The sequence below is a fragment of the Cadophora gregata genome, assembly GCF_030347475.1.
Source record: "Cadophora gregata isolate MNR1 chromosome Unknown scaffold_3, whole genome shotgun sequence".
Classification (NCBI taxonomy): Eukaryota; Fungi; Ascomycota; class Leotiomycetes; order Helotiales; family Ploettnerulaceae; genus Cadophora; species Cadophora gregata.
In genome coordinates, this window is record NW_026695926.1 from 1001066 (window position 1) to 1025939 (window position 24874).

Genomic DNA, 24874 nt, shown 5'->3' on the forward strand with positions numbered 1-24874 from the left:
TCTTTAGAGAGCGGTCTCTCCCAAAAGCGGGTATCTTTTGTTCCCCAGAATTTTGTTTACCACCCATTCTTTCGCGTCTAAGCGAGTAAGGACCTATCCCATCTTCACAGTTGAGACCGAAGTCGTCGGTACCTAAGCCCAAGGTCAAAAGTCATCGCCTACAACACGAACCCAAGTCCCTTAGCTTATCCCGTATGTCACATCCTCGAGCTCAACGTTTCATACATAGCAGGGCGACTCCAGCACACAGCCAATCACCAAGATCCCCACAGTTCAGAACCCCAATAATCCCAAGGAGTCAAAGATCTGACTTCTCAAACCCAAGACCACTGGGATCCCAATAGTCGGACTGTCGGAGACAAGGACCGGGTTCTCTAGCGAGGGGTAAATGTAAATGGGGGACATGACAGGCTCGGCATGTGTGCCTTTTGCCCGTTCTCGGGCACATACATCCACGTGGAGAGGCGGGGTTGTGGCTTAGAGGTTCTTGGGGGCAGTCTTAGATGCAAGGCAAGTAAGGTCTTGACAGGAAGCTAGAGTCTTAGAATGGGAATGCCAATACTACTGTCGTTGCAAAAGAATTTAAAGTATGACGTTTGGGATGTAACGCTAGTTTGTTGGCGTTGCTATCGCTGTTTGCTCGAGCTGGAGGATCCAGAGACGTGGCACTGGTCCTCGGTTGCTGTCTTGTACACTGGTAGGTCATTTTTACTTCGTTCATTTAATTCCTAATACCGTTGCTGATTTAGAAGTATCTACTAGCTGTATTTGCCGGCTTTCTCGGTGCTAATATCGTTAGCAAAACATAGTAACATACGCTGTCGAGAGCTTTCCAGCTTTGCGATCCGCCTCGCTTCTGTTGGTCATTTGTATTAGGTGCGACCTCAACTCGTTCGCGCTGCCGTATACCACTTTCCCTTCTATTAAGGCCGTGGGCTACGAAGGCGCGATGAATATCGAGAGCGATATTTGCGTTGAATTGTCGTTGATCGGTATCGGTTGCTACTTTGCTGGACCGGCTTTGAGAGGATTCGGGCATCGCTGGCTTGTAATGGAGTTTCCTGAGACTAGTAGTCTAAATGTTGCGTGAGTTTGTACTCCGAGAAGATTTATTGTCAGTGCCTGTCAGTGTTGTTTTCATATTGGGAGTCACTAAGATATGTTGTGGCGCTTGGTAGGTAACGTAGATTAGAAAGTCGGCTGTATTATATTATAAGTCCTACCACAATTGATAATCTCCATGTACAAAATCTACCAATGTTAAAAATCTCCTATCTATATGACGCCTTGTGTTGTTGCCTTCTAGCATTTATCTCCCGTGTCGAGCTCTGTCCCCACTTGATGCTCAGTTCACACCACTTCATCCTCTCCCCTGGGTACCAGACCCTCTTGCTCTCCTTCATTCTCAGTAGACTTCCCAACAATTGCAGACCGCAGATTGACAAAGCACAACCCGAGTACAACCAACAAACACTGGAACGTCAACCAAAAGTACGGCAATCCCATCCAAAGACCGTCCCGTCTCATTCCAATAGTGAAGAAAGCCGCCAAAGCAGGACCGGCATACATCGATCCAAGAGCTTCCACAATCCCCACCAATACATATATTCTAGATATATGTTGCGGGTCAATGTAAGCCGTCAGAAGCGACCTACACAGCGGCGCTAATCCATCTCCTAGAGTCGCCACGATGATACCAAGGAAGACGATGGGAACAGTGGGAGCAGCCATAAAGAAATATCCAAGCATCGAGAAAAAAGCTGAGCATTGCGCCAGAACAAGGTCTTTCTTCGCAGCGGAGAAGCGAAAACGCAGGTTCGGCGATAGGAGGATCTTTGAAAGCCCTGGGAGGATGAAGATGAGGACCGCAACGCTGATGATGCCGCGGTAGGAGAGGAGATATCCGGTCTTTGCCAGACTCCATTGGAATCGCTTGCTGAAATACTGGATGAAGAATGTGCTCTTGCCGAAGAACAGGGACATCTGGACGACAAATGAAAAGAGGATGATGGTCAAAGATGGCGATTTGAGCATGAAGAATGATTCCGAGAGTTGGGTGAGGGTGTGCCAGAAGTGGGTTATGATACTGCTCATCGCCGACGGGCTGTCCTGCAGCGTGTCTTCGTCATCGGCTTTCTTGCGAAGCGTCTCGGGGATGAAAATGAAGGTGCTGACTCCTATTGGGACCAAAGCGATTGCGCTTAGAAGTGGAACCCAGGGAGACACGACTTCCATCATCACGGATGAGATGAGCGGACCGATGAGGTTGCCGGTGTAACTCGCAAGTGCTAGGAGGAAGAATGCGGAAGCCCTGTGAAGAGTTAGATGATGTCCTTTTTTTTTACGGGCAGGATGTGACTTGCCTGTTTGCACTCGATTCCACGTCTGCAGCGATGGAATAAAGGACTGCTAGCAGAACTTGGGTTCCACCCCCGATGACCTGGAATATCGAACAGAATATTACCAGATGGGCCGGGAGGAATCGCCAGAATCGAATGACTAGCATTGTGGATACAAGATACAGGGCAGTTCCGATCATCGAGATCATGTAGACTGGCTTACGGCCAATTCTGTCATGATGTTAGCAATGCCCCGTGACATGAAAGTTATGTACGAGGTACTCCGCCATGCATATCTCAAGATCTGGAGATATGCACGGCCAAAAGTGGGCAAAATAGCCTGTCGTCATTCTTGCCAAGAGCAGGAAAAAGACACATTTATTACTCACTTGTCAGCGAGGATTCCAAAGGGAAATGCAAAGGTCAATCCTATGAAACTTGATTAGCCGGGAGGAATATCTCTGAAAAGGATAACATACCAACAACTGCCTCAACTGCGGTTGTCAGTCCATTGACATAAGCGAGCTCAGATTGAATGGAATCAATCTTGCATAGTGACTCGTCGATGTCGCCGAGACCTTTGACATCGCCATAATATCGGTGACAGAAGATATCTTCAAGTAATCGTGTCTGGGGTACGACTGTGAGACCCCCGGCTGATGCTAATATCAGAATGTTGAGAGCGAGAAGTAGCACGATATACCGAGGAGTCGTGACATGAAATCGGGATGTTGCAGATGGTCGTTCTGGTTGTTGCGACTCGGGCAACAGCGGCGTTGCCTCACTCGGCGTTCCACGGCTGGCGGTCATGGTATGGTGTCTTGTGGTGGGTGTCTTCTTGTCACCTCAATTCTTCATGGCCGCTGCGTGATTTGGCCGCACAACCTTCTTCATATAATGCATGGTGAGAGGCAAGTAGAGGACCTCCACAGGTACAGAATGTTGGAACCTTGGAATGTTGGGTTGGAACAGGTATTGTACACGTCGACACTTTCCAGGCCACAACTTTTGAAACCCCTGGAGTTCGGGGCTCGGACAAGCTGACGGACGGTCTGGGGAGTCTGGGCGTGGGCTGGCTCCCACCCAGAGACCCTCGAGAGCGAGTCGGAGCTCGGCCTTCAGTGGAGATCTTGCCCCTAAGGTACGGAAGGTACGAAAGGTACTTTATGTCCCTTATCGCTGATACTGTACGAATTGAAGGTTCTCGTTTCCACGGCCAATGGCCTGCAGAGCGCCCACGAATGTCTTGCGTCGTCTGGCAGAGTGGAACGTCATCCTTCAGGCATCCAGTTAATACCGAATGAGGAAGGTCAGGTCATATACTCGCATGTTAAGTTAATCGTTTGGTATCCATGGATGCCATCCGCGATTTGAGGCGTGAGAGCAGTGGACCGCTGCTGGGACAACATCGCGAAACCGGACGACCAACTTTTTGCAATTCGTTGCTCAGCGACAGGCACATAGATGGACCGACCGTCTGACAAGCATTTCGGAGTTGTCAGAGTGATGCTTGCTGGTTCTAATAAAGTTCTCACGCTGAGCAGTCAGCAACGAACCTTAGCACACAAATCCAACCTTCACGGTTCTCGACCATCATGAACGGGTGCGGCGACGACTCGTTTGGTCCTGGTGTGCAATCAGCAAACTGTCGGGGCGGCTTCGACTTCACAGGTAAGTGAAAAGAGGCCTAGTTCTTTGTTCACATTTGCTCATCACAGTGCAGTGTCATTCGAAGAGAGCATTCTCACCATTCTGCCCGCGGCCTGTTTTATTATCTTCACTCCTCTGCGAGCAATCAGACTTTTCAAGCGAAGAATAAAAGTCAAATCAACAGTCATCCATGCCATAAAGTTGGTACGTTTCTCAGTGCTCCTACTCTTAAATTCTTGCATATGCTCATGCTCGGAACTCTAGGGTGCTATTGCTATCTACGCCTGTCTTCAACTCGCCTTAATTATCCTATGGTCATCCTCAAATGTGTACTTCAAAACACGACTGTCGATTGCTTCGACAGTCTTGAACCTCCTCGCAGCTTTGGGGTTGGGTTTACTCTCCCATCTTGAGCATGTGAAAGCCATCAGACCCTCTTTCGTCATTGCAGCATACTTATTCGTATCACTTATCTTTGATATCGCTCGGGTTAGGACACAATGGCTACTTCCAGCGAACGACCCCATAGCTGCTGTTCTCACGGCGGCTGTTGCCGTCAAATCTTTGATGCTTTTACTTGAGACTCTAGGCAAGAGGCGCATTCTACTTGCTGCATACCGAGGGCTGTCACCTGAGGTTACAGGTGGGCTTTTCAGTCGTGGATTCTTCTGGTGGTTGAATTCACTACTCGCGAAGGGCTTTAACAATGTCTTATCTGCTGACGATATCTTTCCGATCAACGAAAGCCTCTCTTCGCGCAAATTATCTGACGATTTGCAGGCGAGGTGGGACACATGTAAGTTCATCAGTAATTGATGGTTGGTGTGCAGCCTCGCTAATATCCCCAGGCGACCAAACGAACAGGAACTCGCTCATGAGGCAAGCACTCATTGGCTTCCGCTGGAATATTTTGTCTATTGTTTTCCCCAGGCTATGTGTCGTTGGTTTCAGCGTTGCGCAACCATTTTTGGTCAACGGAGCCATCAAATTTGTTCAATCAGTGGATGGCAGTGAGAATGTAAATATCGGTTACGGACTCATCGGAGCTTACACATTTGTGTACATCGGAAATGCGGTACGTACATTTTGTTTGCTTGCTACAGCCACTAATGTTTTACACAGACCGCCACTGGATGGTATCAGCATCTTTCGTTCAGATTGATGGCGATGGTGCGAGGTGGATTGATCGGCATGATATATCGAAAGATTACTACCTTGAAATCTGCAAACATAAACGACTCTGCAGCGATGACTCTGATGGGCACGGATGTTGAGCAAATCGCTGAAAACTTGCATCTCATCATTACCGATCTCTGGGCTAACCTACTCCAAATTGGCATTGCAATCTACCTTCTTGAACGTCAGGTAGGAGCGGTGTGCATCGCTCCTGTAATTCTGGCTATAGGTAAGTCCGGCGACGTAAATCTTATTCAAACGTAGCTTGCTGATATCGTCAACAGTTTCGACTCTGGTTACCTCGAAATTCTCAAGCTACGTAACGATGCGGCAGAAAGTCTGGCTGGAGGCTATCCAGCAGAGAGTCAACTTCACCTCGGAGACCCTCGGCTCGATGAAAAGCATAAAGATGCTTGGTCTGACTGAAAAGCTTGGATCTAGCATGCAAGCAATGCGAGAAAGAGAGCTGAGATTATCGAAGAGGTTCAGACGTCTATCTAGTGGACTAACGTTGATATGTGAGAACAGTTCCCCTAAGCAATAGCTGCTCAGCTGACAGATGTAAAGATAACTTCCCGCACGTTTTTACCCAATTCTTCACTCTCGCTGCATACGCCATTGTGGCCAAAGTTCAGGGAAGCCCTGCGCTCACTGTTGAAATGGCTGTCACAACTCTGTCGATCCTTACGATACTGGACAATCCCCTCTCAATGTTCTTGCTTGCACTGCCGAAAGTCTACGTCTCATCGGGGTGTTTCCAACGGATCCAAGAGTTCCTTCTCGAAGAACCCAGAATAGATCAGCGGGCACTTGGCTCAGACGACAGCTCCGATGACCTTGTTTTCCCTTTGAATCGAACCTCATCCGGTGGCGACATCGAGTTGATGCCACCGTCAGCTCCCAAAACGCTTGCGCATTCCAGGATCTTGTCTCCGAATGACCAAGTTGTCATCAAAGCAGGCGATTTTGGTTGGACAAGTACAACTTCGGCAACTATCAACAATGCTACCTTGCAGCTACCTTCAAAGGCCCGACTCACGATGATAGTAGGCTCTATCGGATGTGGGAAGTCAACACTGCTGAAAGGCATACTTGGCGAGACGTCCACTGCTCGTGGATTGGTGTATGCTCGATCTGAAGAGATAGCTTTCAGTGAACAGACGCCTTGGCTTATCAACGGAACGATTCGAGAAAATGTCATCGCAGAATCGAGCTACGAGCAGGGTTGGTATGAAACTGTCATTAAAGCTTGTAACCTGGATACTGATATTCAGCATATGCCCTCTGGCGATGCAACCCTTGTGGGTAGCAAAGGGATCACTTTAAGTGGGGGACAGAAGCAACGTATGGTAAGCAACAAGCCCAGGTATAAGATTCGAAGCACGGATATTGATCCATGACAGTCCATTGCCAGGGCTGTTTACTCTCGAAAGAAACTTGCCATCTTTGATGATGTCTTCAGTGGACTTGATACAGTAACGGAACAACACGTCTTTGCTGGTGTGTTTGGCAAAGATGGACTACTTGCTCAATCAGGAACAACTATAATCCTTGCTACTCATGGAGGTAAGTAATACCCCACAGCGCAGTGACTCGTATTCACTGACTGTACTGTAGTTCATCGACTATCTGAGGCAGATCACATCGTGGTCCTCGGAACGAACGGCCACATCCTCGAACAAGGTCGCTACAACGATCTTGCTATCTCTCAAGCTTATGTCCAAAGTCTCGCCAAAAGTCAAGAAAGCAAGAAAGCCGACGGAATTGCAGAACCACGTACTCAGACAAAAGATCAACCGGCGATTCCAGTGCCCCAAGTAGTTACAACAGATTTAAGTCGACAGACTGGAGACTGGAAAATATATGTCTACTATTCCAAATCTATGGGCTTATTAGGTCTTGCTGGATTCTCAGTGCTGGTGGTTGTAGAATGTACTCTCATGATGGTGCAATGTTAGTGTTCCCCAACCAACCAATCTGACACAACCTATGCTGACCATTTCTCAAGATTTGTGGGTAAGTTGGTGGGCGGCTGATAGTCAGCGCCACCCGAATGAGAGGCTGGGATATTGGATCGGGATGTATGCGCTTTGGAGTTTTCTCGTCGCCCTTTTCATGAGTTCAGCGGTGTTCTACTTGTATGTTGAGCTAGCAGCAAAATCGTCAAACGGTCTTCATAGAACCATTTTGAGGGCTGCAATGAGGCAAGTTGACAACTCAAAGCTTTTGGTGCTCAATATTCTGACAAGCCTCTTAGAGCACCAATGGCGTTTTATGCGGCGACAGAGACAGGAGAGCTTGTAAACAGGTACTGCTGAGCAACGTCGTTTGATCTAAGTTCCGCCTACTAACCCATGAGAAGATTCAGCCAAGATATGCGACTTGTCGACATGACTTTACCGGGTGCCCTGATCAATGTTTTCTTCCGTATGTGCTTATTCTCTCCCATAACTGAGAGATATTGTCCTAATCAAGTCCTTAGAAATTGGCTCCACCGTTGGGACCATGTCACTTGTTGTTGCTGCTGTTGGTTATTTCGCCGCAGTTCTTCCGCTTATTGTTGGAGTGCTCTACCTCATTCAAAGATTCTACCTTCGAACTTCCCGCCAGCTTCGTCTACTCGAGTAAGTCCTCTGATTTGCGACATGAGATCCATTCTGACCTATATCTCACAGAATCGAGACAAAAGCTCCCATCTTCTCACACTTCATGGAAACACTCAGCGGTCTCGTGACAATCAGAGCATTTGGCTGGACCGAAGCATACAGGAACAAGAATCTACGTCTACTAGACGCATCCCAGAAGCCATACTACTTGCTCCTTTGTATCCAACGCTGGCTTACTTTGGTCCTGGACTTGATTGTCGCTGGCGTAGCGATATTGCTTGTCATCTTGGCTGTATTCCTGCGGCACAAGATCAGTCCCGGTTTGCTAGGTATTGCTCTGGTGCAAGTCACTAGTCTCGGACAGACTCTTGCAGCGCTGATTATGCAATGGACCACATTGGAAACTTCTTTGGGTGCCGTTGCTAGAATCAAGAGCTTTTCAGAGGATACTCCAAGTGAGCTGTTGGAAGGAGAAGATGGAGCGCCTGATTCGCAATGGCCAGCACAAGGACATTTAATTTTTGAGGGGGTCTCCGCCAGCTATGGGTATATCGATCCGACACCTTCCCTATCTCCTAGTACTGACCGTGCCGCAGGTCCCATACAGCTCCGGTACTGAACAATATCAGTATGTCGATCTTGCCAGGCCAAAAGATTGGCATATGCGGCAGGAGCGGCAGGTAAGCTCTCACTTCTGCTCCCCTCACCTACATATAGACTAAGCGCTTTGATAGCGGAAAAAGCTCCTTCATCTCCTCCATCCTCCGCATGGTTGAACTGAGCTCCGGCAAAATAACCCTCGACAACCACGACCTCTCCACCATCCCCCGGCCACTCATCCGCCAGCGACTCATATGCCTCACGCAAGACCCCTTCCTCTTCACCGGCTCCATCCGTCTGAACGCCGATCCTCTAGGTGAAGCAAGTGACACCGAGATAGTGACTGCGATACAGAAAGTCGGACTTTGGGACGTGATTGCCGCGAAAGTCGAAGGAGGAAAGGAAGCGGATGTCGCGGTGCTGGATGCGGTTATGGATGAGAACTTCCTTTCATACGGACAGAGACAATTGTTTTGTCTCGCGAGAGCGATACTAAGGAAGAGTTCACTGTTGATACTTGATGAGCCGACGAGCAGGTATGAATTATCCATCACATTCCCACCCAACTTACCGCGACACATCATATTGTAAGGCAAACACTGACATTCATTCATAAAAGCGTCGACGTCAAGACCGATGCACAAATGCAAGCGATCATACGCTCGGAGTTCAAAACCCATACCATCATTATGATTGCGCACCGCTTGGATAGTCTCCTTGATTTCGATCGCGTTGCTGTGCTCAACAAGGGGAACTTGGTCGAGTTTGGGGGCCCGAGCGTTTTGCTAGAGAAGGAGGGAAGTGCGTTCTCGAAATTGTATCACGCTTCTTCTTGATTTATGTCACTTCTTGACTCATCAGAAAATATGCCAAATTGGGGAAATAGTTCTTGATTATTGATAATTTTTGGTCATCGCTTCCGGAGTGTGTCCGCGAGTTCTCTTTGTTTACATTCGCTCGTTACCCCGAGAGAAACTTGTCGCTTCGACACGCTACAAGCTGTTAAATTAGATATCAGAGCTAGAAAAGACATTCACTCTGGGTCGATTGCCTGAGGACCACAGGCAATACCAAAAGACATGGAGTCAGCTCTTTATCCCTTTCCAATTAACTTCTTTCTCACCGCTACCCTACCAAAGCCGACGCGGAATCTCAAATGCATATTCTTAGGCCCCTTGATCTCGTTTCTAGCCCAATGGTAGTCCGTGGAAAACGAAATCCAAGGGAAAGTCTTGCTTGGGATCGCAAGCCCTGAATCCAGACTTCGGTGAAAGCAGCGGGCGAGGAGTCATTAAGAGGAATACATCTAGCTGTTACCTTGTTGAAAAGGCACGAGAAACCAATTCCACAAGACATGCATCACAAATCATTCATTGCCGACCATCTAAGCCGTTCGCAATAGATACTTTTACGTCTACTTCGTCTTTCCAGTAGGAATTCCAAACAAGACCACAGCCTTCCCAGCTGCCGCCGGCTTATCCACTCTATAAAATCCCTTGCGCTCAAGCTGGATGATATCGTCCTCCTTCAAATCCTTGACGTTCTCGTCACACAACTGCGGTACCATGGTCGCGGAATCCTTGTTGACGAAATCCTCCCAGTTATCCTCTTCCTCCAACTTGTCCTTGGTGAATAGATGGTCAAACTCCCATACCTCAGCTGGGACAAGCTCCTGTCCATCGGTGGAGAGCCATGTTACTTTCTTCTCAGTCTTTTTGAAATCACCCTCGAGATGGAGCTCAAGCTCGATATCCGTAATGGAATTCGATCCGTTGATCTTTCGGACAAACGCGTTACCCCAGCCCATAAGGGTAATCTCCTCGCCCTCCTTAAAAAGCTTCACGTCCTCCTGGTCGAGAATCAAGTGCTTGCTGAAAGCGACCTTCTTGGTACCAACAGCAGGATTCTTGACGTGTTTGGGCTTATCCTCAGTGTATGCCTTCTCTGGTCCATTGGTAAGGGTTGCCTTCACTGCATCCTTCTCTGCAACAGCGGTATGTCGTGGCGCAACAGGGTCGATCTCCTTCTTGTTCGAAGCCCAGAAATTCGTCCAATCCATTACCACAATGTTGCGACTTGGTCCTTGCTTCAAGATAAAGTCTCGCAGCGCTGAGATAGTCATTCCGTGTCTACGGACTCCTCGGATGGTGGGCATTCGGGGATCATCCCAGCCCCAAACGGCTCCGGAATCAACCAATTTTGTCAACTTCCGCTTCGAGAGAACAGTTCGAATGAAGTTCATTCTTGCAAAATCCCACATGTGCACTTGACGGAGCTTTAGTGTGTCGAGGAACCATTGGTACTGCGGATTTCGGTCGGTATACTCAGTAGTCCTCAAAGCATGAGTGACCCCTTCCAACGAGTCCACAATTGGGCAAGCAAAATCGTAGGTAGGATACATCTTCCATGCCGTACCAGTTCGGTGATGAGGTGTGTCCACATTACAACGGTAGATGACTGGATCACGCATGGCCTTGTTTGGATTATCCACAGACATCTTCGCACGAATGCAGTATTTCCGTCCAATATCGGATCCTTCCTTCATGCTCTCAAAGATAGCCAGGTTCTCCTCAACACTCTTATCACGATTCTTGCTTGCAATGCCGTCCATTCGCTCAGCACGCATGGTCTCTTGATCTGTATCATCCGCATATGCGTGACCCTCCTTGATCATGCGAATGCCATATTGGTAGAGGTCCTCGAGGTAATCACTAGTGTAACTTGTCTTGTCCGGTTTGATTCCAACCATCTTGAGGTCCTCCACGATTGAGTCCTGATACTCTTGCTTCTCTTTCGACGGGTTGGTATCGTCAAATCGAAGGAGTAATGTGCCTTTGTAGAGCTCGTGTGCGAAGTAGTCGTTTAAAAGTGCGGCTTTAATGTGTCCAATATGGAGGTATCCACTGCCTCGAATTAGCAAAAAGTGAGGTGGACGAGAGCAAAGGAACTCACGATGGCTCAGGTGGGAATCTGGTAACAACGCCCTTCTCGACATCCTGTAAGGCCATGTTGTAGCTGGCACCTGCGCGACTTTGAACCGCCTTCTTTGCCTTCTCGGCCTCATCTTTTGCCTTGATCTCCTGCTGGATCTCTGGATGACTTTGCTCGACATAGTTGAACCATCTCCCAACATTGACCAGAGTTCCTCTCTTCAAAGCGGCAGCTGCGACTCTGTTTGTACGAATGGCAATCCAAATATCGGTATCGACTTGGCTGAGCGTGTACCCCTCCACATACGTTCTGAGCGTGAGATGTTTGTCAAGGGCGGTGAGATGAGGCTCGATAGCTTTGAAGTCTAAAGCCGACAGGCTAGCAGCAAGCTGAGATACCTCCTGCGGCTTCATTATTGCGGTGTTATAGTGTGGGCAAATGGTGGTGGGAGTTTTGGAGGGGTTTGAATATTTTGGCGGGGTGCACTCTCTGAGTCAAATCGGACTGCATTGGCGGAGCAGGGGTTGTTGAACGCTAGGACGGAAAGAGACCTTGAATTTATGTCGATGTCTCGCGACCTCAAGAATATTGGACAATCATCAACATCTTCGCCATGGCGACAGCAAGACCCTGCCTAGCTCAATTGAGCAGCTTATGTTTAGCATCGAGTCGGCCAGCATCTCAAAGAGTCTCGTCGAGGCTGCTCAGCACAACAGCCATTTTGGCAGCCCGAGGAGCAAACGCTCCGAAAATCCTCGCGAAGTCGGACAAGTTGAAGCTGAATAAAACGAGCTCGAATCCCCAAAAGAACAAGAAGAAGAGCGATGATTCGAAGAAGAAAAAGAAGGCACGGACGACTTATATTCAGTATGATCAGCGAGATGCCGATCGATTCTCTCTCTGCGATGCTATGCGGTATGTGTTAAGGCGACTCTCTTGATGGACGTGACTGACAAGCTTAGATACATACGGGCATTTGAGGTTGGACAGAAACCAACATCGGTGAAATACGAGATGCACATAAAATTCAAGTCCCTGAAGAACGGTCCCGTGGTACGAAATCGACTACGGCTTCCACATCCCGTCAAGACCGATGTTCGAATATGTGTCATTTGCCCGCCCGATTCGAAGTATGCGAAGGAAGCTCTCTCAGCTGGAGCCACATTAGTAGGGGAGGAGGAAATCTTCGAGGCTGTGAAGGATGGACGGATCGACTTTGACAGATGTATTTGCCAGACGGATTCTCTGGACAAGATGAACAAGGCTGGACTGGGTAGATTCCTTGGACCGAAGGGCCTGATGCCGAGCACCAAGCTGGGAACTGTGGTAAAGGATCCAGCTGGAATGTTGAAAGATTTGATTGGAGGCGCGGAATACAGAGAACGTCTAGGTGTGGTACGGATGGCGGTTGGACAGTTAGGGTTCACACCCGAGGAGATGCAGAGGAACATCAAGGCCGTGATTGAAGCTGTGAAGAAGGATATGGCGAACATGAGTGACAAGATCAGTAAGGAGGTGGCTGAAGTGGTTTTAAGCTCGACGAATGCTCCAGGATTTCCTCTCAGTGGAGAGTTCAGGTCTCTGAATTCAGATATCACTCCGAGGGATTTGTCAACCTCATAGTATGTACGATTGTAGAGATTAGATGTATCATATTTTTTTGTCTTGCCTTGTGGGGACTGTAGCGCTAGATCTACAAAGTTCTCTCGAGAGTATCCGTCATACTGGTTTTCGATGCCACTGAACCCTAACGCCATGCTACAAGCCAAAGTCAGATTCTACCTTGATTTCAAGTGCTTTAATACCTTCACCGCCTCTGCGTTTGCCTCGAACTCTCGGTAAATGCTCAAGATCTTGATCAACCTCGTCTTTCCACTCTCGCCCATAACTGCGGTCTGCTTCAAAGCTGTGCTGAGATCCAGGAGAATTGTGTTCCTAACCCTGATAATCCTCGACTGCTGAGCAACAATAAATGGATGTTCTTCTCCAATATTCTCCGCCAGTGCTTCGACTCGTCGACAATCAACTACAAGCCGTTGCAACTTCTTGGTACTGGTCCCACCAACAGCACCATCCAAAGCCAGCTCATCATCCTCTTCATCCTCATCCTCACTATCACTCCACGAGTCCTCCTGACTCCCATCGACCGTCTTCCCAAGAGACGCGACCATCAGCCTATCTTCCAATTCCTCCAACCTCTCATCCACCTCCAACAACTTCCTTCCCAGAGCAATCTCCCTACTAACTTCCCCCTTCTCTCTCAACAACCCCTCTACCTCCCCCCTCCTCTCTCTAACCTTCCCCCTAACATCCTCAACACCCCTCTTAAACCCCAATAGTCCCACCCTAACATCCTCGACCTTCTCCTCACCACCCTTGAGATCCGAGCCCAAGCTGAGAAACTGCTCGTAATTGGTGTTGACAAGGTCAAGGAGTTCTTTGGACAGAGCTTGTGAGCGTTCTCGTAGGTCGGAACGCAGGTCTTCGAGTGTTTGGTGCCGGTCTGAGAGCGTGGAGAGGTAGGCTGGGGCGGAGAAGGTGGGTGCGAGGAAGTCGCTGCGGGGGAGAGCCTCAGGGTATGGGAGGTTGTCTTCGTCGTCTGAGGAGACAGAGCCGGAGGCACCGCCGAAGTAGAATTTGCTCATTCTAAGTGCAAGTCTCCGAGGCGGTCTCCTTTGGAATGGCAGTCCTTCGAGGGAGGTTCTGGAGATGAAACTTGTCACGTGTCCAGTGCAGCTTCCAATCCACCTTGATTGGGCCAGGCTGGACAGAAGGATGGTGAAGTTTTGGAAATTGGGTCTGGTTGGAATCTATCAGTTGTCTCCGAGCTGAGTTGGTGTTTTGGTAAAATTTGGGCAGATTTTTGATTTCAGGTTCGATCGAAGAGGGATGTTCCAACCAGGTGATATCAAAAATGTTTAGCTTGGCACAACTCCCTAATCTTATCAGATCGTTTTGATCGCGTCGAGAACAAGCGTTTCAAGTGAATTGAATCCATTGTCTGACATCTAGGATACCTTTGTTGCCTGATGATGTAGCTGATAAAATCGTGAGCAACTCTCAGCTTCTCCTGTTTGACTCGTTGTTCTATATCTGGTTTCCGCTTTGCAGGTCATTCCATTCGCTACATTGTGCCAGAAGTAGGTAGGTACCCCGTTAGAAATGAAATAGCTTTCCCGATTGAAATAATCTGCCTCGGCTGCTTAGGAAAATGATCAAAATCTACCTACGAGTACTTGTATTCATCGGCCAAGTCCGTCCCCAATAAAAAGTAAAAAGTTCAGACTAGTTCGTCCTTTGCCAGCAACCATAGTACCCCTCCTCTCAAAGTCTTATCTCTCCCCACGTGCCTTTCTCCCGCCAAAAGACCTTCTCCATCCAGCATAGCTTTCCCCAGCATCCAGGTCTTCCAAGCTCAAGCTCCTGCACAACTCAAGCTTCCAATGAGCCATGATCTCATCCTGCGCATAAAAAAATCACTGGTTCTATGAAGTCGCTCGCTGCAAACCAATTGAATTACCCGTGTACCTGCACGTAGCAGGTACTTACTGTAGGAATCCCGGAACCTTGCAACGGAGCTGATTATCCCGATGGAGAAGGTCAAGGTTATTGAGGATCGACCGTCTTTGACAGGATGCAGGGAGAAGCTATATAGCTTCCAGAAGCTCTCTTTTCTTTCCCTTTTTACTCCCTGCTGCTTGTTACTTGCTGTTAATATTTACTGTAATATCCAAACGCTCAAGATGCTCTTCAGTAGAATCTCAGTTCTTGCCTCAGCGCTTGCTGTTTCTCAAGCACAGCTGTATCCTGGCCAGAGCAATCTGAACCATACATGCCAACTTCGTATGTTTGCAATCATACTCAATCATGTTCAATTGAAGTGGCTAATTAAAATATTTGCAGAAACTCCATTTCTGTCATGTTCCGCAAACGCGTATCCAAATGTAACGGATTCCTGCTGTACAGAAACATTTGGAGGACTAGTATTGAGCACCCAATTCTGGGATACTTATACGGGTCTTGAGTCTGAGGGACAAGTGCTTCCTGCAAACACATGGACGCTTCATGGTCTGTGGCCTGACTTTTGTAATGGCTCATACACACAATACTGTGATCTAAGGTTTGTCACAGCTTCACTTGTCAACATAGAGACAACACTGACCAACTTCTAAAGCCGTCAATATGATCCCCTACCGAGTCCCAACACGACCACCGGAAAGCCAGACGGCAAGCCAGTCATCCCATACACTGGCCCCAGCATCGGAACTTTCCTTGAGCCCTTCGGCAAATTCGACTTGCTCGCCTACATGAACAAATACTGGGTAGCCCAGAACCAACCCAATGCTGACTTCTGGGGCCACGAGTTCTCCAAGCACGCAACATGCTTCTCGACATTTGAGCTTCCCTGCTACGGCCCAATGTACCAAAACCACAGCGAAGTTGTCGATTTCTTCGAGACCTCTGTGGCATACTATCAAAATCTGCCAACCTATGGCTGGCTCTCAGCTGCGGACATCCGGCCAAGCAATCAAACCAAGTACAGCTTGACTGATTTGCAGGGTGCGTTGGTGGCTGGGTTTGGTGCTTTGCCGTATATTGGTTGTTCTGGCCCGAGATTCAATGAGACGGCGAAGGGCAATGGGACGTTGGATAATGGGAGGACGGTTCTGACTGAGGTGTGGTATTATTACCATGTCTTTGGACAAGTGCAGAGGAACCAGGCGCTGCCGGTTAATGCGAACATTAATGGAGGAAGTGTGAGTAGTTGTGCGAAGGCTAAGGGGGCATTGAGTTATTATGAGAGGACAAAGGGCAGCGAGGTGTAGATGTGTACCTATATAAACAGGTACCTAATGTGAAATGATTTGATGGCTCAACATTCCGCTCTCTATTCGTTTCAGATGTTTTCGCTCCGATCTTCCTTCATTTTCGATACAGGCGTATTGTCTTCACATAATAGCACATATTCCTCTCCAGAATAGGCTTTCTCTCAGTATTTGTATTCGCTCCGTGTTAGATCCTACACCCCTCTACTCTCTCATAGCAACCCCTTCCTTGCCAGCTCAACCTTCCGCGCCGCTTCTCCAGCTTTGAAGCCTCCTTTACTGATACAAACTGCCTTGCCATCGCCAAGTTCGAACTTCTCTTCGAAGGTAGGGTGAGGACAAGGGCAGTGATGTGGGAAATGTACGCATGCTAAGGTGTCGGGACACAGGTAATTCGAGCAGTGTGCTGCTTAAATATTAGCCTCTTTCTTACCATCTCTTCCCATTATAAATTTACTAAGAATGACAATGGAATGATCTAGGCCAGCTACCGACAAGAGAAACGGAGGCTTACCTTGCTCAAAGTTCTGCTGGTACCAATTTGAATCACTTGGTACATTCTGCGGCTCTTGATGTCTTTGCTGTTGCTGCTGCCCCTGTCCATTGAACATCTGCTCAAAGAATTGGAACTGGGCGTTTACAACTGAGAGGAAGAGGAGCGTTGCGGAGAGGAGGGAAAGTAGTATGCGAGCCATGTTTGCGCCTGTGGATTTGTCGTGGCGGTAGTTTCAGTATTGCGGCTGTAGATATTTTCTCAGTGTAGTATCTGCTCTGGAGAGACTTGGAAACAAGTTCAAAGTTGGTGCAGTGAAGTGTTGACAAAGAAGTGGTGGTAATGTAATCGAGGGGTGGTCGAACTGGCCAAATAGCTTCAAAGCCCACCCCTGTCGAGCCAGCACGTGAAGTCGGCATCCTTGCCGGCCCTTTTGAAAATCAACATTAACGACGACGACAGAACAGAGCAGTCACTACCACCGCAATGCTGCTGCCACGATTACAACCGCCGCTGCGGGCGGCTCTCACGTCAATTGCAAGATCGACTGCGGGAGGAACACAGACGACCTGTTTAAATGAGGCATTCGCACAGTTGACGACTCGGGCGAGACCAGCGAATGCGGGTGCTGTGAGATGGGCTTCCCATAAAGCCCAGGGAGCTGTGAATAAAGCGAAGGATGGACCGGGAAAGAGGCTGGGTGCTAAGAAATCTGGAGGTAAGAGACTCCGGAGCTTTGCCTTGCAATTGAGTGGTGTATCTGGTTTGAGAATGGCAGTACTGATCATAGCAAACAGAACAATATGTCATTCCAGGAAACATCATCTTCCGCCAACGAGGCACACACTGGTTCCCCGGCGAGAACTGCGCCATGGGCCGCGATCACACGATATACGCCACGCATCACGGCTATGTCAAATACTACAAAGACCCTGAGAAGAACCCCAAGCGCCAGTACATCGGTGTCGTCTTCGAGCGCGACCAAGTCCTTCCCTTACCAAGAAACAGTATGCGGCGCCGCCGCCTCAACATGACTGCTACGAAAATGGAGACTCCACCTGAGGTCACGAGCGAGGTGACAGTGCGTACGGATCTGGTTGCGGAAGGTGATGCCAATGTACCTGTCAGTGTGAAGCAGACAAAGGTCAAACAGAGGAAGGGAGAAGAAGGTCGGGAATTGAAATTACGTCCTGGATACATGTACCGTGAGGCCAACTGGGAGATTGGAAGAGCGGCAGAGAGGGCCAAGATAAAGGTCAGGGAGTTTAAGCCTCGGGATCGTTTCACAGCATGGAGGAAGGCGGGGATTAGGAAGGCGGCGAATGCGGAGAAGAGAGGCTTGGGACGGAAGCTTAGGTAGAGGGTGAGTGTGTATGATATGGATGTACTTATGGGTGTATAAGAATAGATGCTACGGCTTCGGGAATTGGCCGGATACAAATAGAAGTTTGTCGAGCTGTCCGATCTAGCCTTACCTCCTTACCAGATGGCCATCACGAATCGATACCCCTTCGACTTACGGCAGGACGGCTTGCCTTCTAGTGCTTCTAAGTTGGCACAAGTACCCTTCGTACCAGTTGGCTTGCCTGGAATGATGCAGGCACCAGAAACCGGGACATTTCCTTTACATCATCAAGTGGTTGATTCCAAGTCCACCCCGGTGGTTTTATTGTGATTGACGAGTCCTACTCGAGAATCAAGGTGGGCTTGGCCCGCGTTTTCCGAAAACAGCAAGACCTATGCGGTCGTTGGCCTTTCCTTGTTAAGAGAGCCTCTACCTACCTGCATCGAAGTACCACGGGTTACGTGGTGGCGGGCACTGGGGGGATGGAATGAGAAGTCGATAACGTGCATCAACGAACCAAATCTCGTTCCAATAAAGAGTACTGCCTGAGTCTGATGTGTGCATTCGACTTCAATTGTGTCAGTGGGGCTTTCTTTATAAGATGAGGTGAAGCGAACAAAGAACGGTAATGCTGCCGGTCTTGTTTCTCCTTGCGCCTGCCCCGTCTTTCTGATCATTCACTCACTTCCGTTTTCTATGGCACTTCGTGAACGCGAATCAAAGCACGTCCCATCACTCTTCTTGTCATCGGGAGAGTGATTTGTATCATATTCCTAGGATCAGTTCTCGCTCTGACCTGTTCACCAGCACCGATCAGATCGGCCATCCATTATCAACAAACATTTCGGCTGAAGAGCTACACGCTCAAGCCACAATGGGAGAACACATCAAAATTAACCCTCTTACGGTGACATGCGTCGACTTGCAAAGGCTTCTGAATACTGGAGAGGTGACGTCCAAAGACCTTGTTCATTTGTACTTGGATCAGATCGAGAAATTAAACCACCAGGGCCTGTATTTGAATGCTATGATTAGCACTATTCCTCGAAATATTGCCACAGCTATCGCAGAAGATCTGGATAGGGAACGGGCAGCCGGAAAAACAAGAGGCCCCCTTCACGGTATCCCCGTGTCAGTGAAGGTGAGCGCCACTTATTGATTATTTTAGAAGAACTCGATCTTACTTCAGGAACAGGACAACATATGTACAGATCCAGCCTTAGGGATGAACACAACCTGCGGCACTTTCGCCTTGAAGGACGCCAAAACCAAAGGAAATGCCCCGATTGTTGATCGAGTAAGTCATATTCCTCCAAGCAAGATATGGGGCAGTCTGACAAGCATGTTTCTAGCTTATCAAAGCAGGCATGATCATCATAGGAAAAGCTAATCTTTCAGTGAGTTTCCTAGCTGAGTGCCACCATGAGATATGACTAAACAGATGCGGATAGGAAATGACCGGATGGAAAGGTTTTGGCATCACGACTGGCTGGTCAGCACTTGGTGGTCAGACACAATCGCCATATGTTGTTGGCGGCGTGGTAAAGGGAGAGAAGCTTCTCGGACAATCAGTATGCTCTCAGTATATTTCATCTGTGCAATCAAAAGCTGATTCAAGAACATGCTCCAGCAGGATCTTCTTCGGGTAGTGCAGCTGGCCTTGCTGCCGGTTTCGCCCCGCTCGCATTGGCGACCGAAACTGATGGCTCGATCACCCAACCAGCAAATCGAGCTGCGCTCTATGGTTTGAAGCTGACCGTCGGTACTCTATCAACAGAGGGTACTGCCCCTTGGTCCCATCTGACAGACAGCATTGGGGGAATGGCCAAATCCGCTGAAGATCTGGCTTTGTTGATGGACGTTCTGGTTGAAGGGGAGAATTACACACAGAAGCTCGTGAAAAGCTGGAACGGGATGAGGATTGGATTTGTTGATGACAAATTGTGGAGTTTTGTTGACTTCATATGCACTGCTGATCCAGACCTCATCGCTCAGCAGCGAGCTGACTACAGGAATGTGAAGACTAGACTTCGAGATGCTGGGGTGATGGTTCAGGAAGACGTCCCTTTCCCTTCAATGGATGACCTGAACTACAATGGCGAGGATGCTCTTGAACAATTGTGGAGTGAGTAAGGTTCCTGTGACGAAAGACACCGCTAATCGAATAAAGACCATGATTTCGCTGCTGAGTGGGCTGCGTACTTGGAGTTCTTCGACAAACCCCAAATTCGAAGCATTGCAGATATGGTAGAATTCAACAATCAGAATGCCGACAAGGAGCTACCATCACAATATCCAGGTCAACAACTTCTTGAGCTTAGTCTCAAAGACAAAATGACAGAAACACAATACAAAGAGGCATTCGAGTTGGTCCGGCTCGCAGCAAAGACTAATGGGGTGGATAAGACACTAGCAGATTTCGACTTGGATGTGATTGTGGGCCCTATGGATGGTCGGATCCCGACTATTGCCGCAGCTGCCGGGTGCCCAGTAGGGACCGTTCCGCTTGGGTATTCTCCAACGAATGGGCGTCCATACGGGCTAGCAATTGTTGCTGCTGCTGGGAAGGATGATCATATAATAAAGTTCATGAGCGCCTGGGATGCAACGATGCCAAAACGCAAACCTCCCCCTCAGATGGTTGAATGGGCTGAAACGCTTTCTTCAAAGGTCTAGTCCGGACTGGGGCTGGCGACTTAACTTCATCACTCGCATCAGTGGCTGGACACATGGTCAAGAGATGCTTGTACATGTTCCTCCTTCGAAGAAACTCTCTTGTTGAGAATTGGGATGGGAAACATTTGCAGTATCGAGAATCAAAACCTTATAATAAATTGACCAATCTGGCCCCTAAATCTGGAGAACTAAATTCTTTCCCTGGGTGGTTGTGGCGATTATTTGTACTCAAGAGTCCATGCTTCTCCCAATCTTAGCAAATTCTTCTCTCCATTTGACGACCTTTCCCACCTTCTTGAATGGATCAACATTCATCGTCTGGCTATCTACCACCACACTCTTCCCAAGCGTCACCGTTCCTGTCGCCAACAACAGTTTCTCCTTTCCACATGACCTTGCCAGGCCCGGGCCATGAGCATTGGCATCATTCTCATCCGCGATTATCTGAACCGGCATTTTGCGTCCAGCTTTGAATATGAAAGAGGAATTCGCTTCCAGTTCGCCATTTGACGGGAAAGGCTGCATGCTCTCCTCATGAACATTCTTGAAGCAGAGGATCGGTCCACGAGCCAGCTGCTCCTCCGACAAAGAATTGTCGAGCTCGAGCTTGATATTCTCAGCTGATAATTGGACATTTGGAGCTCTTAGAAGCATGTGGTCGATATGTTGCTCCGTACTTGTGCCATAGAGGTAAAATGGCATGAAGTCTGACGGATAAGTGGGATCAAGATACGAGGTGTTGAGAGGTCTACTCTTGACCACATGTTTGGTGGTGACGGTAATGTCTTTCAACACGAGACCACTGATGCTATTAGCTTTAGCGAATATGCGGTTGATCCGGGCTACACTTACGCATCTCTGGATCGCACGGCAGCTTTGAATCGCGAATTCGGCTTCAGAAGCTTGGATAGAATAATGGGAACTTGTGTTACAAGCGTGAGCTGCTCATTAGGACTCGCATTCTTCAGAATGAGATATTCTCCCTTGCTCTTGGCATCCAAGTCAACTTCAACAATGAGTTGTTGGCGATGATTGGCCATGTGGAATGAAGGCACAAGAAGTATGAAAAGCTTGTCGCTGCCATGGAGAAGGAACTCGTGGTTTGTAGGCGCAGCCGAATTTCGCTGTTGACAGACCTGTATGTCGTCAGTGTTACAGCCCAGATTGAGTCTCATCCTTCGAGTCTACCTTGACTTCCTCTTCCACGACGCCCCTGAATATCTGGGCGAGTTTGCCTATGAAATTTCTCTCGGTTGGGAAGGGATTCATGACAACATTTCGCAGCACCATTAAATCAGAATCGTCCTTTCGAAGTCCAAGACGTCGCTTGAAGTTGGTAGCACATTCGTCATACAGCTCCTTGCTGAACTCAGTCGAGGTCAGCACGAACGGAATAGTCGAAGGGTCATCTTCGGGGGAATCGACAGAAAGTCTCTCGATAACTCTTCGCATCACTTCAAGGTGTCAGTGCTTTACAGTTCGGAGTTCCAAGTCTGCAGAAAAAGAGATGAGGGAATGCGTACAGTAATTTGCCTCCTCAACGTCCGTGTTCCATGCACCATCCTTTCCTGGTGTCAGGCGGAAGTTGAGCGAGAATGCGCTAATATTCAGATCGGATCCGAGAGCTCGGAGCAGAGTCATTGTTTTCTCTTCTTCAGGTTTGCCGACATCTGATGCGAGAATTTGCGCATTTGATTTAGATAAAATTGTATCTCTGATCCGCTGCTTTTCTTCCTCAACCTTCGCCGTGGTGGAGCCTGGTTTCAATTCCGAGGGAAGCATGTTTAATGGAACGAGCCTGAAATTATCCTTGTCGAGGGCTGTCATGGCAGCCCATTCTGCTGCAAACTGTTGTATTGTTCTCAGCTTGAGTCAAGAAATGTATGGTTCAGTGCTTACTCTGCTGCACGTGAATGTCACTTCACCAAGCAAAGCACCATAACCATCTGGACCCATCCCAATACATTTGTTAGATAGCCATGTTGACATTGCAGCCGCTCCGGGTTTACTATTTTCCAATTATGAGTCCAGATGTAAATGTAAGCCTTCGCGACATTCACGTACCTTCCTTCAACGCCGTAGATTCCCATACTTATGAGAGTTCCTCTCGAGAGAACTGGGCTCGTCCACGTAACGAGGTATCTCATTCTCTCGTCTCGGTAGCACAATCCACCAGCTGGATATGGTATGTACCCTGCTTTGTGTGGATCAACTGTGATCGAGTCTGCGAAGCGCAGAGCAAACAGATCTTCTTGCGTTTCAATTCGTAAGGCTGAGTCTGGAACTACACCTTCCCCGATTTGCGCATCCGCGTCACCAATTGTGAGTTTCGCCTTATCCCCGGGTTGATATTCAGTTGGGAGCATGGAAGCGAAATATCCACCCCAGGCAGCGTCTGCATGTACCAAAAATGATAATCCACGAGCTTGAAATTTCTTCCTCAGAGCTAGAACTTCACTTAAGCGATCGACGGAACCTTCTTCAGTCGAACCGATAATGGCAACGACTGCATAGACGGCTTGTTCATTAGCAAGACTCTGCTCGAGGAGCTCTTCAAGCTTGTCGAGTCGAAGTCGAGCCCCGTGATCTACAGGAACTCCAATCACATTCTGAGCACCGATTCCAGCAACAGCTTTGCGATGTTAGCAGATTGCATCAATTTTAGCCTTCAGGGGGATACCTGCTCCTTTTGGCCAAGAGTAATGTCGGGTGTTCGAAAGGAAATACTACGAAGGCTTGAGCTCGAACTCTCGTTCAAGCACATCTTTTCCAGTCTGTTGGATGCTGTACTCGTGCAGAACTTTTTCCATGCACTTGGGAGATATTCCATATTCTCTGGCAAGCCGATCGGGAATGTCCAACACGTCTTTTGGCTTGAGATTTGAAAGCTCCCAGGAATTCAGCTCGGCGAAGCTTTCTCTCACCCTCACATGTATCAATATGGAAGGATTCTGAGACAAAATGCAGGAGACTTGTAGGCTGTAGGGCCTTGAATACTGAGAAAGGGTAGAATTTGAGATTGCGAGCTGGTGGATCACCACAATCAGTGAACGCATGTACTCTTTGAGGTTAATCTTCTTACCGACCCTGATCAAAATTAGCATACGTTAGGTTGGAACATGCGGGCACAATTACGGACCAAATACTTTCTAGGTTTGGCACAGTTCCCCCACAAGTGATGTGACCCCAGCCGACGGGTTGATTGAGTGTGGTTGCGTCAAGATTGTATCCGAACATTTGACACAACTGCTCACCGGCTTCAATTTCAGCCACCGTCGTTAGAGGACTGGCTTCAATGGCAACATTGTTAGGATTGTAGATCATGGTCATGAAGTATCCCAGAAGTGCTGGCATGCTCATATCCATACACATGTGTGCTTGATAACGGGGAGACCAATATGGCAAGGAGTGTTTTCCGAGCAGGTGAGCTGCCTTCGTGACGGCATTGGAGACTCTCTTCTTGCATACTTGAAACACTTTCGAGTCTCGAGTCGTATTAGTAATAAATGACTTGAATTTTCCAAAAGTCAGCAATATGATTTGGCTGATAATGGCCAGAAGCTGAGATATCGGAGGGAAAACCTACTCCATCTTCTGGAAAGTAGTTCGCCCTTGCTTTTTGGAGCTCATTGAGGATAGAGTCGATGTTTTCCTTGAAGTCACCTAAATTTTCTGCTTGCGGGCCAATGAAGTATGAGCTGATAGCTTGGTGAGATTTATCCTCAAGAACGCCGCTGGCTTTCACGGGAGCATCTGTGGAGGCCATTTTTGGGTCAGATCGTGCTTGAGATCTTGAAGTTTTAGGATCAAGATTCAAGAACCATCAGTCTTCAATATAGTAAGAGAGATTGTGTGAACATATCTATCAACCACTATCCAAGCCGGAGGTGAAACATCTCACATGCTGTGTATTATTCAACGACGTATGAAATTGGACAAGAAAACGCACCACGATATCAGTCATTCTTGAATTCCTTGGGAGTTCCGTTGCACGTAGCGAATCATCTTCTTTTTGTGCAATCGGTCTGACTTTGATGCATCTAACCTCGCGTAATCCTGGCACACAGCATTGAAATTACAGCTTCTTGTCAATAAAGATAGTGACGTCCACATGATACTTCTATGTAACAAGAGATCATAAATTTAAGTCATGATCTCTCCAGGAAGTGGCTCAAACAGAAAGATTTCGATGCAACAAATGATGCTACTGTAGGATTGGAGGGCAAGTTCGT

The 24874-nt window shown here is 48.2% G+C and overlaps 11 protein-coding genes across 11 annotated transcripts; 6 read left to right on the plus strand and 5 right to left on the minus strand.

The window, feature by feature from the left end:
* Nucleotides 1-1253: 1253 nt before the first annotated feature.
* Nucleotides 1254-3531, minus strand: ONS95_008865 (uncharacterized protein). Its single transcript, XM_058502425.1, has 4 exons — nt 2819-3531; nt 2729-2768; nt 2364-2570; nt 1254-2311 (listed from the first exon to the last, which is right to left on the minus strand). Exons 1-4 carry the CDS (start codon nt 3147-3149, stop codon nt 1351-1353), a joined length of 1539 nt encoding a protein of 512 aa, XP_058361354.1. The 5' UTR covers nt 3150-3531; the 3' UTR covers nt 1254-1350.
* Nucleotides 3532-11747, plus strand: ONS95_008866 (uncharacterized protein). Its single transcript, XM_058502426.1, has 17 exons — nt 3532-4010; nt 4063-4193; nt 4254-4785; nt 4838-5064; nt 5112-5394; nt 5450-5683; nt 5733-6514; nt 6569-6731; nt 6783-7118; nt 7174-7369; nt 7423-7473; nt 7528-7592; nt 7648-7789; nt 7841-8317; nt 8368-8451; nt 8506-8907; nt 8991-11747. The coding sequence occupies exons 1-17, from the start codon at nt 3935-3937 to the stop codon at nt 9205-9207; spliced, it is 4398 nt and encodes a 1465-aa protein (XP_058361355.1). The 5' UTR covers nt 3532-3934; the 3' UTR covers nt 9208-11747.
* Nucleotides 9786-11747, minus strand: ONS95_008867 (uncharacterized protein; the record flags this gene model as incomplete). Its single annotated transcript, XM_058502427.1, has 2 exons — nt 11324-11747; nt 9786-11274 (listed from the first exon to the last, which is right to left on the minus strand). The coding sequence occupies exons 1-2, from the start codon at nt 11713-11715 to the stop codon at nt 9786-9788; spliced, it is 1881 nt and encodes a 626-aa protein (XP_058361356.1). The 5' UTR covers nt 11716-11747.
* Nucleotides 11748-11915: 168 nt separating this feature from the next.
* MRPL1 (mitochondrial 54S ribosomal protein mrpl1) lies at nt 11916-12925 on the plus strand (the record flags this gene model as incomplete). Its single annotated transcript, XM_058502428.1, has 2 exons — nt 11916-12217; nt 12265-12925. 2 exons carry the CDS (start codon nt 11916-11918, stop codon nt 12923-12925), a joined length of 963 nt encoding a protein of 320 aa, XP_058361357.1.
* A 155-nt stretch (nt 12926-13080) lies between these two features.
* On the minus strand, nt 13081-14586 carry ONS95_008869 (uncharacterized protein; the record flags this gene model as incomplete). Its single annotated transcript, XM_058502429.1, has 1 exon — nt 13081-14586. The coding sequence occupies exon 1, from the start codon at nt 13945-13947 to the stop codon at nt 13081-13083; it is 867 nt and encodes a 288-aa protein (XP_058361358.1). The 5' UTR covers nt 13948-14586.
* A 68-nt stretch (nt 14587-14654) lies between these two features.
* On the plus strand, nt 14655-16172 carry ONS95_008870 (uncharacterized protein). Its single transcript, XM_058502430.1, has 3 exons — nt 14655-15145; nt 15206-15422; nt 15477-16172. The coding sequence occupies exons 1-3, from the start codon at nt 14893-14895 to the stop codon at nt 16126-16128; spliced, it is 1122 nt and encodes a 373-aa protein (XP_058361359.1). The 5' UTR covers nt 14655-14892; the 3' UTR covers nt 16129-16172.
* On the minus strand, nt 16173-16953 carry LCL2 (Long chronological lifespan protein 2). Its single transcript, XM_058502431.1, has 2 exons — nt 16643-16953; nt 16173-16534 (listed from the first exon to the last, which is right to left on the minus strand). Exons 1-2 carry the CDS (start codon nt 16821-16823, stop codon nt 16341-16343), a joined length of 375 nt encoding a protein of 124 aa, XP_058361360.1. The 5' UTR covers nt 16824-16953; the 3' UTR covers nt 16173-16340.
* A 133-nt stretch (nt 16954-17086) lies between these two features.
* MRPL2 (54S ribosomal protein L2 mitochondrial) lies at nt 17087-18602 on the plus strand. The gene is made up of 2 exons (XM_058502432.1): nt 17087-17339; nt 17419-18602. Exons 1-2 carry the CDS (start codon nt 17108-17110, stop codon nt 17979-17981), a joined length of 795 nt encoding a protein of 264 aa, XP_058361361.1. The 5' UTR covers nt 17087-17107; the 3' UTR covers nt 17982-18602.
* ONS95_008875 (uncharacterized protein) lies at nt 18603-24408 on the minus strand (the record flags this gene model as incomplete). The annotated part of the gene is made up of 10 exons (XM_058502435.1): nt 18603-18978; nt 19151-21444; nt 21495-21778; nt 21831-22096; nt 22166-22490; nt 22542-22650; nt 22707-23274; nt 23725-23729; nt 23782-24152; nt 24229-24408. 9 exons carry the CDS (start codon nt 24406-24408, stop codon nt 20871-20873), a joined length of 2682 nt encoding a protein of 893 aa, XP_058361362.1. The 3' UTR covers nt 18603-18978; nt 19151-20870.
* ONS95_008873 (uncharacterized protein) lies at nt 18841-19615 on the plus strand (the record flags this gene model as incomplete). Its single annotated transcript, XM_058502433.1, has 4 exons — nt 18841-19107; nt 19162-19263; nt 19319-19363; nt 19418-19615. 4 exons carry the CDS (start codon nt 18841-18843, stop codon nt 19613-19615), a joined length of 612 nt encoding a protein of 203 aa, XP_058361363.1.
* On the plus strand, nt 19788-20642 carry ONS95_008874 (uncharacterized protein; the record flags this gene model as incomplete). The annotated part of the gene is made up of 2 exons (XM_058502434.1): nt 19788-20091; nt 20137-20642. The coding sequence occupies 2 exons, from the start codon at nt 19788-19790 to the stop codon at nt 20640-20642; spliced, it is 810 nt and encodes a 269-aa protein (XP_058361364.1).
* Nucleotides 24409-24874: the final 466 nt, after the last annotated feature.